Below are 16,592 nucleotides of genomic sequence, written 5' to 3'. Positions count from 1 at the left end.
CAGAGAAATGATGTAGAAATCTAATTACTATTCCCTCTTTTCCTTGTTAATTGAGTCATTTCTTTTCGACACGGAGTTTAAGAATAATGTGCTAAATGAATAGTGAAAAAATTAAGAGAGAATAAAGTAAGAGAGATGAAGAGAGAATAAAGTAAAATAGATGATTACTTTTTACTAAAAGTAAAAATGACTCAATTAACTTGAAACTTTCTAAAATAGAAAAATGACTGTATTAACATAGAACGGAGGTGTACTTTCGTAAGTAAATTCTACACATATTTTCTAGCTTTTCTGCAAAATTATTTGTACCATAAATGTTCCTATATGGGATAAGAGTATGTGGAGGATGGAGAATGGTGAATTTAACTGCATGATCAGATCAAATCAAATCATGGAAGCACATGACACACCAAATTAACGAGTTCTCAAACTATTGTATTAAATCTAAACGTGCAATATTATTAAATATTAAGAATCCTCATTAGACAATAACATGAATTCCTAAACGTTTAAACATTTTCACATAATATAATGCATTTTACGCGAGTAAATTCAGTTGACTTGATCAATTGCAAAGTCTTTGTAATCAATGCATGTAGCTTTCTACTACTCCATTATTTTCGTATTTCAAGTATATAGAGTCTTTTTTGAAAATGAAATATTTTTTAGATGACTTTTCTTTTTCCTCATTAATTAGTTACATAGAAAAATTAAAATGTTCTTATTTATTTCACTTTCAAGCAGGAGACATTCTACCTTCACTACAATTAATTTTAGCTTTAAATGCAAAATAACCAGTTGACTAGGATTATTCAAGTTTTTTAATAAAAGGGTATCTCCAAGGCTTCTTGTTAGCTCACACTATTACAATATCAATATGGAAAGAATTTCCTCAATTTTCTCACTTTCCCTGCTCATATTGTTTCCTTGTCTTAGCTTCGCTACTACTCATCAAATCAATACTGATGAGTTGGCACTTCTTGCATTCAAATCCACCATGAACACTTCAACTCCCTACAATATTTTGAAAAAAAATTGGACTACCGGAGCCTCAGTTTGCACATGGATCGGAGTCACTTGTGATTCTCGTTATAGTAGAGTGGCTCATTTAAATCTTTCAAGAATGGGACTTAGTGGCAGTATCCCACCCGAAATCGGAAATCTTTCTTTTCTTGTTTCTCTAGATTTGAGTCACAACTCTCTTCATGGTCCCATACCAAATGATATTTGTAGGTACAATAACCTTCAGACACTTAATCTGTCTATAAACAATTTGGAGGGAGAGATACCACTGAGTTTGGGTGAATGCCCACAACTTGAGATTCTTGATTTCTTCGACAACAACTTTGGTGGATGTTTGCCTACACAAATTGGGAACATCACACACCTTAAGATATTATACGTTGGTTGCAACAATATTAGAGGTATAGATATGTCATCCTTTGTTTATGCTTTGTTTTTTCAAACTCTTTCATTTTCTTTATGAATATACTACTCCCTTTGTTCCTTGTTAATAGAGGCATTTCTTTTTGGTATGTGGATTAAAAATAGTGTGTTAAGTGGATAGTAAATAAAGTAATATAGATTAAGAGAGAATAAAGTAAGAGGGGTTACTTTCTGCCAAAAATAGAAATGACTCAATTATTTTACAATTTTCCAAAATAGAAAAATCTTTTATAGAACGAATGGAGTATTAGTTATTGACCTCATATGCTTGGAAATATACACATCACAACATATATACTCAATTTCATGAAATTAGATAGGAAAACAACACCATGGATCAAGATCTAGTAGTGTACAATTAATGCAAAATATACTCCCTCCGTCCCGGATAATTCGTCTCACTTTGACCGGGCACGGGTTTTAAGAAATGTAATGAAAAGTGAGTTGAAAAAACTAGTGGAATGTTGGTCCTACTTTTATATATTAGTTTTATAATAAAATATGAGTAGGTATGAGTTAGTGAAATATGAGGTTCACTACAAAAAATAGTAAAAAATGAAATAGGACAAATTATGTGGGACGGACCGAAATGAAAAAATGGGACAAATTATCCGGGACAGAGGGAGTATATTCTTTTGTGATCAAAATGATCTTGGTTCACATTTGGTCACTAGATGTCATAATAATATTGGGTGTCATTTGTAAATCTCACATTTGATTACTGTATTGTTTCTCATATTCGCTTGAATTTGTTGTGTGCCAAGGTTGATAATCTGCGTTGATATAGTTATGTGAAGTTTTGTTTAATTTTGTTTATATTTTAATGTACTAGTGTATCTGTTTTACAACCGTTCTCGATGTATTCTGCTCGCCAATTTTTGGCTTCAGCATTTTTCGTTCATACAAGAAATACAATCATAATATGTCAATATAGTAAATATAAAATGTCAATGCTAAATTGTATTGATATGTTTAGTACACTAGACATTTTTTTATCTAAAACCCTAATTTTGATAGTTTTCTTATCTTTTTAAATTTAATTAATTATAAAACGAAATTACATATGACAATTTATGGACTACTAGATTTCTACAAATGTTATGATTTTAAATTAATTGTAGTTAGCAATTAAAGATAGAGTTAGTAATTATTACACCCCTATATATAATTATAGAGTACTAACTTTAGCTAAATATTTAATTTATAGGAGTTATTCCACAGGAGATTGGTCATCTTGATCATTTACAATGGTTGGAGATGAGATTGAACAAGTTGTCAGGTCCTTTGCCGCCGACCATTTTCAACATATCTTCTTTGATATTGATTGAACTATCATTGAATACAATTAGTGGGGTGCTGCCTTCGGAAATTGGGAACATGAAAGAACTGCGATACTTAATGCTTCACGACAATGCTTTAAACGGTAAGATTTCTATCTCATGTCTTCCCTTTTGGTATAGCATATAGGTCTAATAAGAAACTTGAAATGCTTTAAGTTTATTTTGCTTTTTCCCCTTTATTAAAATAAGATTATCATAGAAAAAAAATGATACCTTCGATCCGTCTACAAAAGTTAGTATTGGTGGTAGATGATACGAATTTTAATATAAAATTTTTAAAATATAGCACATGGAGAAAAAAAATCATTGAAATAATGTTAATAGAAAATGAGAATCGTTTCAAAAAAAAAAGTACAACTATAAATAGATTAGAAACTATTTTTAGTTGATGCCCAAAATGAACAAGACAACACTATTCTTAATGGACAAAATAGTGCTTCATCTGTCCTAAAAAAAAGTAGACTAGATTTTAGTGGCCCCACAAAATTAAACAAGTCGAAATATGAAAAGTTTTCAATAAATAACAATCCTACACATCATTATAACGTGGACCTACAATCTACTAACACGACTTGTACAGCCATTTTCCCTCTCTTTCTTATTGCTTTCTTATCTCCATTTTACTTTATCGATTGCACTTTAAAACCTGTATCATTTACAAGTTTATTTACTTGTCGAGGATAGAAAGAGTAGGGAAAAATGACTAGTATTAATTAAATGCTTTCCTTTTTAAGAATTTTAATTCGCATATTTAAAACCTGTATCATTTAGAAGTTTATTTATTTGTCGAGGACAGAAAAAGTAATAAAAAATGACGTGGTCTTAATTAAATGTCTTTCCTTTGTAAGAATTTTAATTCGCATATTTAAACTTTATTGAAAATATAAAACTCAATCTCTCAATCGACCGAATCATGCATTTTTTTTCTTACTAATATGATCGTTACACTTTTGCTTGACTATGATGATGTCATTATTTGTTAGATACTATTCCGAAAGAGATTTGTCATCTTGATAAGTTGGAGTTGATGCATTTGTATTCCAACGAACTTAGCGGATCAATCCCACGAGAAATGGGGAACATGACGACTCTCGTTAGCTTATCGCTCTGGAATAATAGTTTAAGTGGTATGATTCATTGTTCGACTACTTCTTTAACTTATGCTACCTCCTCCTAGTCTACATACAACATTTTTAATTTAGTACAAAAATTTAGATAGTGAATTAAATTAATTAAAAGAAATTAGAAGAGGGAATATAGTAGAGTACAAAGTAAGAAATAAAAGTAAAAGAGAAGTGAGTTTATTATTGCCAAAAATGAAATATCTCACTTAATTGGAACCTTCTCTCACTTGGACTACTACAACATAGTGACTAGTTTCAACATTTTATATGCAGGCACTTTGCCTTCCGAAATAGGGAACATGTCTTCTTTAGGAGGCATTTACCTTTCAGGTAACACAATTGGTGGAGCATTGCCTTTGGAAATTGGGAACATGAAAGCACTACAATACTTGTTCTTTGACAACAATGCTTTCATCGGTAAAATATCATTAATGTGCATTTCTGTATATATAAAATTCAATTAAATCCTCCTTATATATCTTTAATAACACTTGATTGAAGGTACAATTCCATCCACCATTGGGTATTTAGCAAATCTGCAATACTTGGTTCTCTACTCGAACAAATTAAATGGTGAGCTCCCATCCTTCATCTCTTCCATATCTTATCCTCACAAATAACACTTTGGAAAATTAAATCCTTATATATCTTCTTATATATCTTTAATATGAATTGATTGAAGGTACAATTCCATCCACCATTGGGTATTTATCAAATCTGCAATACTTGGTTCTCTCCTCGAACAAATTAAATGGTGAACTCCCATCCTCGATATGCAACTTGTCATCATCTCTTCCATATCTTATCCTCACAAATAACACTTTGGAAGGAAGACTACCACAGTGCTATGGAAACTTTCTCGTCTTTCATTTAAATGCTAATCAATTTAGTGGTCTCATTCCATCAACATTTACAAAGGGGTGTAGTCTTTTGTCCATCAATTTGAATGATAATAAATTGATAGGACCATTACCTCAATCTTTAATTCATTGTCAAAGCTTAAAGGGCATTGACATTGGAAATAATAGAATACAAGACGAATTTCCATTTTGGATGGAAAGTCTTCTTAAGCTTCGAGTGCTAGTGTTGAGGTCTAACAAGTTTTATGGTAACATGTCACTTCATTCACCAACCAAGAATCCATTTCCTAAGTTGCAAGTTTTAGATGTATCCCACAATGAATTTGTGGACACTCTTCCTCAAAGATATTTCAAGAATTTTAGAGCAATGATGATAAAGGTCAACGAAGGAAATCGATCAAGTTTTGTGGACATGAGGCTCACCTTCAAAGGCCAGGATCAGTTATTGAAGAGATTATTGCAAACCTTCACAATAATTGACTTATCCTCCAATAGATTTTCTGGGAATATTCCACCTTCCTTAGGAAATCTTAAGATTCTCAAATACTTGAACTTGTCCTACAATACCCTCACGGGACACATACCTTCATCTCTTGGAAACCTAAGTGAACTTGAGTCGTTGGACTTGTCAACAAACAAATTGGAAGGAGAAATCCCGAGTGAGTTGACAAGGTTAACATTTCTTGCCAAATTAAACCTTTCAACGAACAATCTTGTTGGACACATACCAGAATCTAATCAATTCTCTACATTTGAGAATGATTCATATATGAGAAACTCGGGATTGTGTGGATTTCCACTGACAAGAAAATGCAAGAATGGGTCATGGATGCCGCCTGTAGAAGAAGAAGACGAAGGTGATGATGAATACGGATTTATGGATGGATTTGGTTGGAGAAGTGTAGCGATCGGGTATGGAAGTGGATTCATAGTTGGGATTGGAATTGGTTATATGATTATAAGAAGTGGAAAACCAAGATGGTTAGTAGAATTCTTTTTTGGCGTTGGATACAAATGTAAGACGAAGAAGAGGTGTAACAGACCTACATCAACATGCAGGGGAACTTGATTTAAAGCCAAATAGAGGATTGTGTGATTTTCTTGTGTTTGATTTGGCATTCTTGCTTGATTTCAGAGCTTCTTCTCGAGTTGTGTTTTCTATTTCTTTGTATTTAATTGCTCCTTTTGTCTTCCTGCTCGTGTTTTCTATTTCTTCTTGTTTGAGTTGTGTTTGACTACATGTTTCTTTCTGTTCTCGTGTTATGTTAGAAAATGTGTTTGAATGGATGAAAAATTATGCAAACTAGGAGTTGTGGATTTGCCCGATATAATCTTGCATACCGAATAACCCATAGCTAACATAAATTGCATTAAAACTTAGAATTGCAATGTCACTCAAACTCATCTAACAGAGAGTACTCTACATAATCCATATCCATCTCCCCCATCACCATGTAAATGAGGCAATCCATATAACATGCAGTAATGCAATTCTATCGAGAAAGAAGTAACTACAAATTTGCATGATACAAATTCTCTTATTTTAAATTGAAGAATATACAAAGCTAATCTTGATTGACAAATTTATTCAATAGCAAACACACAAAGACATTCCATTCCCTACATATTTTAACACCAAACAGATCACTTGTGTTTGGTGGTTCAGGTTCAGGTTCCTTTGCCGGTTCCGGTTCCGGTTCCTGCCCCGGTTCATGTGCCGGTTCAGATTAATGTCCATATTCCAATCAAGCCGTTTCTCTCTCTCTCTGCAATTTACGCGACAGTTTTTTTAATTTTATTTATGATAGTGCCGGAATGAGCCATGAGTGGATCATAAAGTGCCACGAGCGCGGATACTAGACCAGCATTTCTCGTGATACTTGGCTTTGTGACCAAGTGCCTCTTTCTTTCATTCAAGAAAACGTTGTTCTGATCAGCGGCGGATCCAGAACATAATTTTGGAGATATAACATATCTATCATATATAGCATTTTCCTCTTATGAAGGGTGTAAGGGGCTTTCAAAATGGAACTTTGCTTGTGTTTTATTTGGTTTTTCTTGCGAATTTTTTTTTTCATGTTTAAATATTGAAGATAATAATAGTCCAATTTATGCATTGTCTTTTATTAATTAGCCAACCTAAATAAGACGAGTAGTGGAGTTAATCAATTCCACACGACATTATTTTTCACGTTTACCCATTGATCGAAGATAATAAAACTCAAAATTTATGTGTCGTCCTTTTTCTAAAAGGGCGTGTGACTTTTTTTTTTTTTACCAAAATACATTGAGGTTTGGCTTTTCTGCGTAATATACTTTTGGATTTTTTGGGACCATATTTTCAAAAAAAAAAAAAAAGATTCCTGATGAAGCCGCGAATTTTTGATGTTAGTGAATGCAGGAAAAACACAGAGATTTTACGTGGTTCGATTTACTGAGGTAAATCTACGTCCACGAGAAGAAAATAGGGCAGAGTTGTATTGCTTGATCTGTTTTCTACAGCTAACAATACAGACTTGCTATTTGCTATTTTCTCTCTAGAGAGCTTAACAGAAGTTAACAGAAGAAACCAATCTATCTGACCTAGGTTCTATTTATACATTGAACCAAGATCGTGGCATGCAGCATTTATTAGGTAGTGGATGTCGTGGAGGTCGTGGCGACCTTGCATGGGTCCACTATCCTGCATGAGTTAATGACTGCTTGACACCACTAAATAGATCGTCGGTGTAGCGGAGGTGGAAATCTTGCATGAGTCCACTATTTCCTAGTTCGGTCGAATACTGAGACCGAACTGCTGAATTATTGCCGAGCAGCTTTTGCCGATCTGAGAGTAGAGCTTGATGCCGACCTGAGGGCAGAGCTTGATTGGTTGGCTTTTACCGAGCTGTAGGCTGAGGCCGAACTCTTTGGTTGTGCCGAACTGAACTCTTAGCCGAACTCTTTGGTCATGCCGAACTGATACTCTTTCTTGGGCTTTGTGCTGGCTTGTTTAGTACGTACTCCATCACTACCCCCCCCCCCCGAAAAGCGAAGTGAATTACTTCGGCATTCTGGAAAAAGGTACGGGGTAAGTTGATGTTTGTCTTCGGTCTGATGAAGTGAACTTTTCTTTGACCGGACTTGGCTTTGGTCTGATGAAATAAACATCTTTGACCGGACTCGTCTTTGGGCTGATGAAATAAACATCTTTGACCGGACTCGTCTTTGGTCCTAATTTGGCGAGTTTTATCGCTCGGATCGGACTTTCCGTTGTCCTAATTTGGGGATCGGACTTTCCCTTGTCCTAATTCGGCGAGTTTTATCGCGTGGATCGGACTTTCCCTTGTCCTAATTCAGGCAAGTTTTATCGCGAGAATCGGACTTTTGTTGCAGTTCGTTTCAGACGAAGTGCTTGATTCTTTAAGCTGAATTGCGGTCTTGTATCCTCTTTAGAAGCTTGGACTTCACAATCGTTGGCTTATTGCAGCTCGTTTTAGACGAACTGCTTGTTTAAGCTGAATTGTGGTCTTGTATCCTCTGTAGAAGCTTTGACTCACAATCGTTGGCTTGTATATGTTCTAAGAAGGGGATCAGCCTTCGAAGAACAAGATACCTCGGTTACATTTGTAAGAGACGACACTCACATAGACAGACACAACGCACGTAAGACAAACAAAAACGCACATAGGCAAAGAGAGCAAATAAAAAACAAGGAAAGCACATAAGACTGACTGACTGGACTGTCTCTTACAAATGGAACTTCTTGAGGTTGGAAATGTGCCATGTTCGGGGTACCTGTTCTCCTGACATGTGAGCCAATTTGTAAGACCCTTTGCCGAGGACTTCTGACACCCGATACGGACCTTCCCATGTGGGTTCGAGCTTGCCCAGCTTTTCTGCTCGGCTTACTTCGTTGTTTCTCAAGACGAGATCTCCCACTTGAAATTGCAGCTTCTTCACCCTTTGGTTGTAATACCGGGCTACTTGCTCCTTGTACTTGGCTGCTTTTATGCACGCCAATTCTCTTCTTTCTTCGGCTAGATCTAACTCGGCTCGCAGTCCGTCATCATTCATTTCTGAGGAGAAATGTAGAATTCGTGGACTGGGTACGCCGATCTCAACCGGAATCACGGCTTCAGTGCCGTACACCAGACTGTACGGAGTTTCACCGCTGGAGGTTGTGGGTGTAGTTCGGTAGGACCATAGGACTTGAGGGAGATTTTCTACCCATTGTCCTTTGGCTTGTTCTAACCGAGCTTTTAACCCTTTCACCAGGATACGATTTGTTACCTCCGTTTGTCCGTTTGTTTGTGGATGAGAGACCGAAGTGAACCGCTGTTGAATATTCAGCTCTTGGCACCAATTCTTGAACGTCTTGTCGGTGAACTGAGTCCCGTTATCCGAGATGAGGATGTGGGGTATGCCGAATCGGCACACTATGTTCTTCCAGACGAAATCCAATGCCTTCGAGCTCGTTATCGTAGCTAATGGTTCAGCTTCCACCCACTTCGTAAAGTAGTCCACGGCAACGATTAGGAATTTCATTTGCCGAGGAGCTTGAGGAAGTGGTCCCACTATGTCTATGCCCCATTGCATGAAAGGCCAAGGGCTCTGCATAGTGGATAGATCGGTCTGCGGCATCTTTGGGATATTTGCATGGATTTGGCACTTCGGGCAGGTCTTGACGAGCTGCACTGCTTCTTGTACCAAGGTTGGCCAATAATATCCCCATCTCAGAACTTTTTTAGCTAAAGCTCTGGCTCCGATGTGGCTACCGCACGATCCTTCATGAACTTCTCTGAGGATGTAGTCCGTCTCTTCTGGTCCTACGCACCGCAATAATGGCTGAAGTTCGTACCGAAGTGCTCGGCACGTGATCTTCCGAGCTTCTCTCCTATCCTCGGGCAATTGTCCTTGATCCAGATACTGCAAGATCGGCGTCATCCAGTTCGGCGAGCTGGATACTGAATGTACCTCGGCTTCATCAATGCTTCGATGCATTAATTCTTCCGCCTTTGAGCTCGGATCTGAGGCCAACTTGCTTAAGGTATCTGCTCGGCTATTTTCCGCTCTGGGAACGCGGATTATCCGAAAATAGGAGAAACTTCGGCTGATGCTTTGCGCTTTGTCCAAATACTTCTTCATTCTCTCGTCACGAGCTTCACTTGTACCCAACATGTGATTTACTATGACTTGTGAATCACAATGGACTTTGAGAGATTTGGCGAGCAGACTTTGCGCTAACTGGAGTCCGGCAAGAAGGGCTTCGTACTCGGCTTCATTATTAGTAGTGGGGAATAGGAACCGAAGTGAGTAGGTTACCTCGTGTCCGTCGGGAGCGACGAGTAAAATACCAGCTCCACTTCCCATCTTGTTTGAAGCTCCATCTACGAATCCGCTCCAGCAGTCTGGCGGCTCTACTTCGGATTCCAAGGGCTGTGCTAGTTCGGCATTGGCAGACTTTTTCTGTTCGGCAATGACAGGGATTGTTTGATCGAACTTGGCCTCTGTAAGAAAATCTGCCAAGGCTTGTCCCTTGATGGCTTTCCGAGGTAGGTACTCGATTGAGTGTTCTCCCAGCTCTATGGCCCATTTGGCGATTCTGCCTGATGCTTCTGGCTTGGTCAAAACTTGCCGAAGAGGCAGATCGGTTAAGACGCATACCTTGTGAGCATAGAAGTATGGCCGCAGTCTCCTTGCTGCATTTACTAACGCCAGAGCAATTTTTTCCAGAGGTTGATACCTTGTTTCTGGACCTCTTAATGCTCGGCTTGTAAAGTAGATGGGAAACTGCTTTAGGCCTTCTTCTCGTACAAGCACCGCGCTGATGGTTTGATCTGATGCCGCTAAGTATAAGAATATTACTTCGGCTTCGGTTGGAGCAGAGAGAATAGGAAGCTCGGCTAGATAACTTTTGAGCTCGTCAAAGGCCTTTTTCTGCTCGGCTCCCCACTCGAACTTTGGTGCCTTTTTCAACACCTTGAAGAACGGCAGTTGCTTTTCGGCTGCTTGGGAAAGGAATCGATTCAGTGCGGCTAGACATCCGGTTAGCCTTTGCACGTCATGTATGGACTTCGGCATTGCCATGTGCTGAACGACTTGAACTTTTGAGGGATTTGCCTTGAGTCCGTCCTTTGAAACCCAACAACCCAGAAATTTTCCCGAATCTACCAAAAAGGTACATTTTTGGGGGTTGAGTTTGAGGTTGGCTTTTCGGAGCACGTTGAGAGTGGACTTGAGGTTGTCTTCGTACTCCGAAGTGCTTTTGCTTTTGACGACTATGTCGTCGACATATACTTCGACCTGTTTTCCGATTAGGTGCCGAAAAAGCTTGTCTACCATCCTTTGATAAGTGGCCCCGGCATTCTTTAAACCGAATGGCATCTTTTTATAAGCGAAAATGCCGAAATCGGTAATGAAAGCTGTTTTCGGAGCGTCACTCTCATCCATCAACACTTGGTGATATCCTTTGTATAAATCAAGAAAACAGAAAATTTCGAAGCCGATCAAAGCTTCTACTTTTTTATCTATATTCGGAAGGGGATAGCAATCTTTTGGACAGTGCTTGTTTAGATCGGTAAAATCTATGCACATCCGCCATCCTCCTTCTTTTTTCTTGATCATCACAGGATTGGCCACCCAAGAAGGATATTTCACCTCGAATAGTACATCCGCTTTTAGTAATTGGCGGACTTCGTCATGGATGACTTGGCTTCTTTCTGCCGCAAAGAGTCTTTGCTTCTGTTTTACTGGCCGGATTGAAGGATCAATATTTAACCGATGAGTGATTACCTCGGGGGGCACTCCGGTCATGTCCAACGGAGACCATGCAAAGACATCTTTGTACTCCTTGAGGAGCTGAATGGTCTTTTCCCGGAGTAGAGGCGTTCCTGCGAAGCCGACCTTGACCGTTCTGGATGGATCATCTTCGTATAACTGAACGGTCATTGAGTTCGGCTCTGAAGTGACTTCGGTCATCTCGCTTGCCTCTGACTCCGGTTGCTGTGATAGCTATGCTTGATGGTGCCGAACTGATTGCTCGGCACTTTTAAGTTCAATCTGCAGACATTCTTTTGCTCTCTTTTGATCACCTCGGATGACCGCTATCCCACCTTTAGTGGGGATCTTGATGGTGAGGTGATAAGTAGAGCAAACGGCCCGAACTGTGTTGAGCCAGTCTCTCCCCAGGATGATGTTGTACGGAGACCGAGCTTTCACCACAAAGAACTCGATCATCGTATTGGAGCTTGTAGGCGCTTTTCCCACTGTGATCGGAAGGCTGATAATACCTTCAGGGCGGGTGTCCTCCTGGGCGAAACTTTTCAGAGGAAGTGGAGCCGGACTGAGCCGAGCTGGATCCACTTCCATTTTATCGAAACATTCTTTAAAAAGAATGCTGACTGACGCTCCTGTATCCACAAATACTCTGTGGATCAGTTTGTTTGCCACTCCGGCTTAAATGACAATAGCGTCTTGGTGAGGAGAGATGGCTGGGACGGGATCGGCATCTGAAAATGTAATCACTTCGTCTTTCTTCAGCCTTTTATGTGTTGGCTCCTCTTGATTGGAACCTCTGCGTTCTGCTTTTAGGGACGACTTAGTCTTCCCGGCAGGGAGAGCATCAATAGTCAGGATTACTCCATCGTATTGCGGCTCGTCGTCGTCTTCGGGATCCTCATGCCTTTTCGGATCCTGAGGATTGCAGTTCGCACCTCTCTGCCTTTTGTTCTTTTTCGGCTGCTTGCTCTGATATTTTTTTAACGTTCCTGTTTTCACAAGAACATCAATACCTGCAGCCAAATCTCGGCACTCCTCGGTATCATGTCCGTGGGCTTGATGGAAGGAGCAATATTGATCCTGAGGTCGCCGCGTGGCCGATTTCGTCATCCGCCTTGGTTTTTCGAACATATCGGAATGTAGTTCGAAAATTTCCGCTCTTGACTTGTTTAAGGGTACGAACTGAGCGGGCGGCTTCTCAGGATTGAGACGTGGTCCCAATCTGCCTTGTACCGGTGCCCTTTGAATTCTTTCAAAAGGAGTTCGGCGAGGAAGCCTCTGATCGCTATGATCGGGCTTCTTTTCGTCTCCTCGGGATGAGCTGTCTAAAGACCGTTTTCGACGGTCTGCCTCATCCGCACGGGAAAACTGGTCCGCAATGTCCCACATTTCTTGAGCTGTTTGCGGACCGCACTCCACGAGCTTTCTGTAGAGAGCTCCGGGCAGGATTCCATTTTGGAATGCCGAAATGACAAGTAGATCATTGAGATTATCTACTTGTAGGCATTCCTTATGGAATCTCGTCAAGAAATCGCTGATCTTTTCGTCGCGACCTTGACGTATAGAAAGCAGCTGAGCCGAAGTGATCCGGGTTTCCGCTTTCTGAAAGAACCTCCTGTGGAAAGCATCCATTAGATCTCGGTAGGATCTAATGCTGCCTTGAGGAAGGCTGTCGAACCACCTTCTGGCGTTCCCAATGAGCAGCTCGGGGAACAGCTTGCACATATGGACCTCATTGAGACCCTGGTTCGCCATATTATATTGATAGCGTCCCAAGAAGTCATGAGGATCCTCTAGCCCGTCATAAGTCATTGACGGTGTCCGGTAGTTCCGTGGAAAAGGAGTTCGGGTGATGTCATCCGAGAACGGAGTCTTTAATGCTCCGTACATAGCGAACCCGACATCTCTTCGGTACGGAGGAGATGGAGTTCTCCTGTGGTTCCGGTACCGAGGAGGAACTGGAACATGTCGGGGTTGAGGATTCTTTCTCCTGGAAGACACGTCACTACTGCGGTAGTGACTTTCATGTCTGGATGAGGAGGGAGAATCCGCCGTTGTCTTCTCCGGCTGTTGGCTCTTCTGCAGGAAGGTTAAGAACTCCTCCTGCTTCTCGGCCAAGAACAGCTTGACAGCTTCATTTAAATCGGGCTGCTGGGAAGACTCGGTGCGATGACTCCTGGAGTGGCTTGTTCCTCCTTCGTGAGAACCGGAGGTAGATGTCTCCCGAGGCCGTTTTTCAGACCTGCGAGCTGGACTAGCTTCCTCACGGTGATCACGAACGGTATTACGGGTGGTATGTGATCTGGTATGCATTTTTTTGGGGTGGAAAAAGGGTCAAAAATTCGCTTTATCACAAATTTGGTTCTCTGGTTCCCACAGACGGCGCCAGTGATGAAGCCGCGAATTTTTGATGTTAGTGAATGCAGGAAAAACACAGAGATTTTACGTGGTTCGATTTACTGAGGTAAATCTACGTCCACGAGAAGAAAAGAGGGCAGAGTTGTATTGCTTGATCTGTTTTCTACAGCTAACAATACAGACTTGCTATTTGCTATTTTCTCTCTAGAGAGCTTAACAGAAGTTAACAGAAGAAACCAATCTATCTGACCTAGGTTCTATTTATACATTGAACCAAGATCGTGGCATGCAGCATTTATTAGGTAGTGGATGTCGTGGAGGTCGTGGCGACCTTGCATGGGTCCACTATCCTGCATGAGTTAATGACTGCTTGACACCACTAAATAGATCGTCGGTGTAGCGGAGGTGGAAATCTTGCATGAGTCCACTATTTCCTAGTTCGGTCGAATACTGAGACCGAACTGCTGAATTATTGCCGAGCAGCTTTTGCCGATCTGAGAGTAGAGCTTGATGCCGACCTGAGGGCAGAGCTTGATTGGTTGGCTTTTACCGAGCTGTAGGCTGAGGCCGAACTCTTTGGTTGTGCCGAACTGAACTCTTAGCCGAACTCTTTGGTCATGCCGAACTGATACTCTTTCTTGGGCTTTGTGCTGGCTTGTTTAGTACGTACTTCATCAATTCCTTCATTTTTTTTTAATGGAACTATGAATTTAATTATCATGGACACGATTAAGATTAAAAGCTCCTTTAGGAATAAAAGAGAAAAAGGAAAAATAATGCATAAAGGGGTCATTATTGGACCATTGCAAGTTTGCTACTAGATTAACGATTGATAGCTGACGCAGCGGATAAATATATGACGATTAGTTGTAAATTTTGCTATAAACTTTTTTTTTCATAAAAATTAATCATTGTTGTCTATTTAACATGTCCTACAAAATTAGTTTAATTTCTCATTTTAAAAATCTTTTCACCCTACATTATATTACCCATTAACATTTCTTCCAATTATTTTTCTATATGACTCTCATACTTTGCGAATTTTCCATTAATATATAAATATACATTAATACATCTTTTAAAATTTATTGATTGTAACAAAAAAAGTAGAACAAATCATTATAATTAAAATTCATATATACTACTATATCCATTTTAGAAAGTCTGTTGCATTTTCTCATTTCTGTTCGTCCCATAATATTTGTCACATTTCATTTTTTTATCATTTTTTGTAGTAGACTTTGTATTCTAATAACACATTCACACTCACATTTTATTATATAAAACTAATACTCCCCCGTCCCATAATAGGAGTCACCTTTATTGTGGACAGGAGTTTAAGAAATGTAAAGAATTTTGGTTGAAAAAGTTAGTGGAATATGAGTTCCATTTTTTTATATTGGTTTTATAATATAATGTGATATATGTGAGTTAGTGGAATGTGTGACGTACTTACCATTTATGATAAAGTGAAATGTGACTCTTATTGTGGGATAGACGGAAATGGAAAAATGTGACTCTTATTGTGGGATGAAGAGCTTAAATAGGTTAAGCCCTCACACAACAAACAGACTTGACATCCAACGGCCGAGCGACAAGATCTACGTGGAGGTGCCAGATGGCAGCCATCAAGAGCACACAGGGCGAAGCGGGCTTGAATCAGTCATTGGGCCACATTTAGGCCGACGCCCAGAGAGAGATGAACAAGGCCCAATCGAATAGCTCCAACACTCCACAGATTCGACATTGTTATACTTGTATTCCCATAAATTTAGGAAGTTAACCAAAATAAAAAAAAATTGTTAATTTGCAATATAACATAAATCCACGATCATTCATTTAATTTATATCCAATTGGCATGTTCCCATAAATTATTAAATAAATTCCTCAACAAAACATCTACAAATAGGTCCCCGCATTAGATCCCATCTCAATAAGAACCAACATCATCCTACTCTTCTCCTTCAACGCCGGCAGCAGCCCAGCCACGTTCCTCTGGCACTGCTTAATCGGCTCACTACACAGCCCCAGCGTCGTCACCATCGAATCAAACTCGCTTCTCCTCGCATTGTACTCCGCCGTCTGCACATTGCTCAGCACTTTTATGTAACCAATCCGGCACCAATAGTAGCGCTGCCTCACCCCGAGCCTCTTCTCGTCCGCCTCCGCCTTCTCGACCAACGCCAGCGTCTCTTTCGTAAAGCTCAGAGTGAGGTTCAGCGTCAGCCTCGTCAGGCCGGCAAGGTCCACGGGCGGCGGGGGGAGGTTCTTGTGTAGGATGCCTTGGCAGAAGGAGTCGTCCCCGGCGTAGTAGCACACTTTGTTGATTAGATCGTCGGTTTGTTTGTCTGCGAGGGAGGGGCGGAGGAGGGCGACGACGATGACGATGACGAAGAAGATGGAGAGGAGGGTTTTCATGGTGGTGATTTGATTTATTTTGGTGGTGATTTAGGGTTTAAATAGAGAGTGATTTTGATTCGTTTAGGGCATGCTGTTTATGAGATTATTTGTATCATTTATTTTCTTTGTGTAACGTTTGATTTGGATTTCTTATTAACTGCAAGGTAATAAGTAGTGGATCGGCCATATTATATAAATGATATATTGTGAATGATATTCCTATTGCAGCTGCATGGAATTTTACAAAAATATGTCTTTCCTAATTTTTTGGGCGATTGTTGCCCTTAATTTTTAAAATATTGTT

At 39.8% G+C, this 16,592-nt stretch overlaps 2 protein-coding genes across 2 annotated transcripts; one reads left to right on the top strand and one right to left on the bottom strand.

Moving 5' to 3' along the window:
• Nucleotides 1-887: 887 nt before the first annotated feature.
• LOC121778680 (LRR receptor-like serine/threonine-protein kinase GSO1) lies at nt 888-6,073 on the top strand. Its single transcript, XM_042176071.1, has 6 exons — nt 888-1,424; nt 2,654-2,869; nt 3,770-3,913; nt 4,184-4,327; nt 4,412-4,483; nt 4,593-6,073. The coding sequence occupies exons 1-6, from the start codon at nt 998-1,000 to the stop codon at nt 5,837-5,839; spliced, it is 2,250 nt and encodes a 749-aa protein (XP_042032005.1). The 5' UTR covers nt 888-997; the 3' UTR covers nt 5,840-6,073.
• A 9,714-nt stretch (nt 6,074-15,787) lies between these two features.
• Nucleotides 15,788-16,306, bottom strand: LOC121780167. The gene has a single exon (XM_042177682.1). The coding sequence runs from the start codon at nt 16,304-16,306 to the stop codon at nt 15,788-15,790; it is 519 nt and encodes a 172-aa protein (XP_042033616.1).
• Between the last annotated feature and the right edge of the window lie 286 nt (nt 16,307-16,592).

Source organism: Salvia splendens, chromosome 19 (assembly GCF_004379255.2).
Source record: "Salvia splendens isolate huo1 chromosome 19, SspV2, whole genome shotgun sequence".
NCBI classification, from domain to species: Eukaryota; Viridiplantae; Streptophyta; class Magnoliopsida; order Lamiales; family Lamiaceae; genus Salvia; species Salvia splendens.
The sequence above is the reverse complement of the archived record's forward strand: the minus strand, read 5'-3'. Positions and strand labels throughout refer to the sequence as shown.

Bases quoted from the DNA above. Each gene is read 5' to 3' on its own strand.
- LOC121778680 (XM_042176071.1), top strand. From the start codon at position 998: ATGAACACTTCAACTCCCTACAATATTTTGAAAAAAAATTGGACTACC. The intron at 3,914-4,183 runs GTATGATTCATT...TTTTATATGCAG, and splicing joins CTGGAATAATAGTTTAAGTG to GCACTTTGCCTTCCGAAATA. The intron at 4,484-4,592 runs GTGAGCTCCCAT...AATTGATTGAAG, and splicing joins CTACTCGAACAAATTAAATG to GTACAATTCCATCCACCATT.
- LOC121780167 (XM_042177682.1), bottom strand. From the start codon at position 16,306: ATGAAAACCCTCCTCTCCATCTTCTTCGTCATCGTCATCGTCGTCGCC.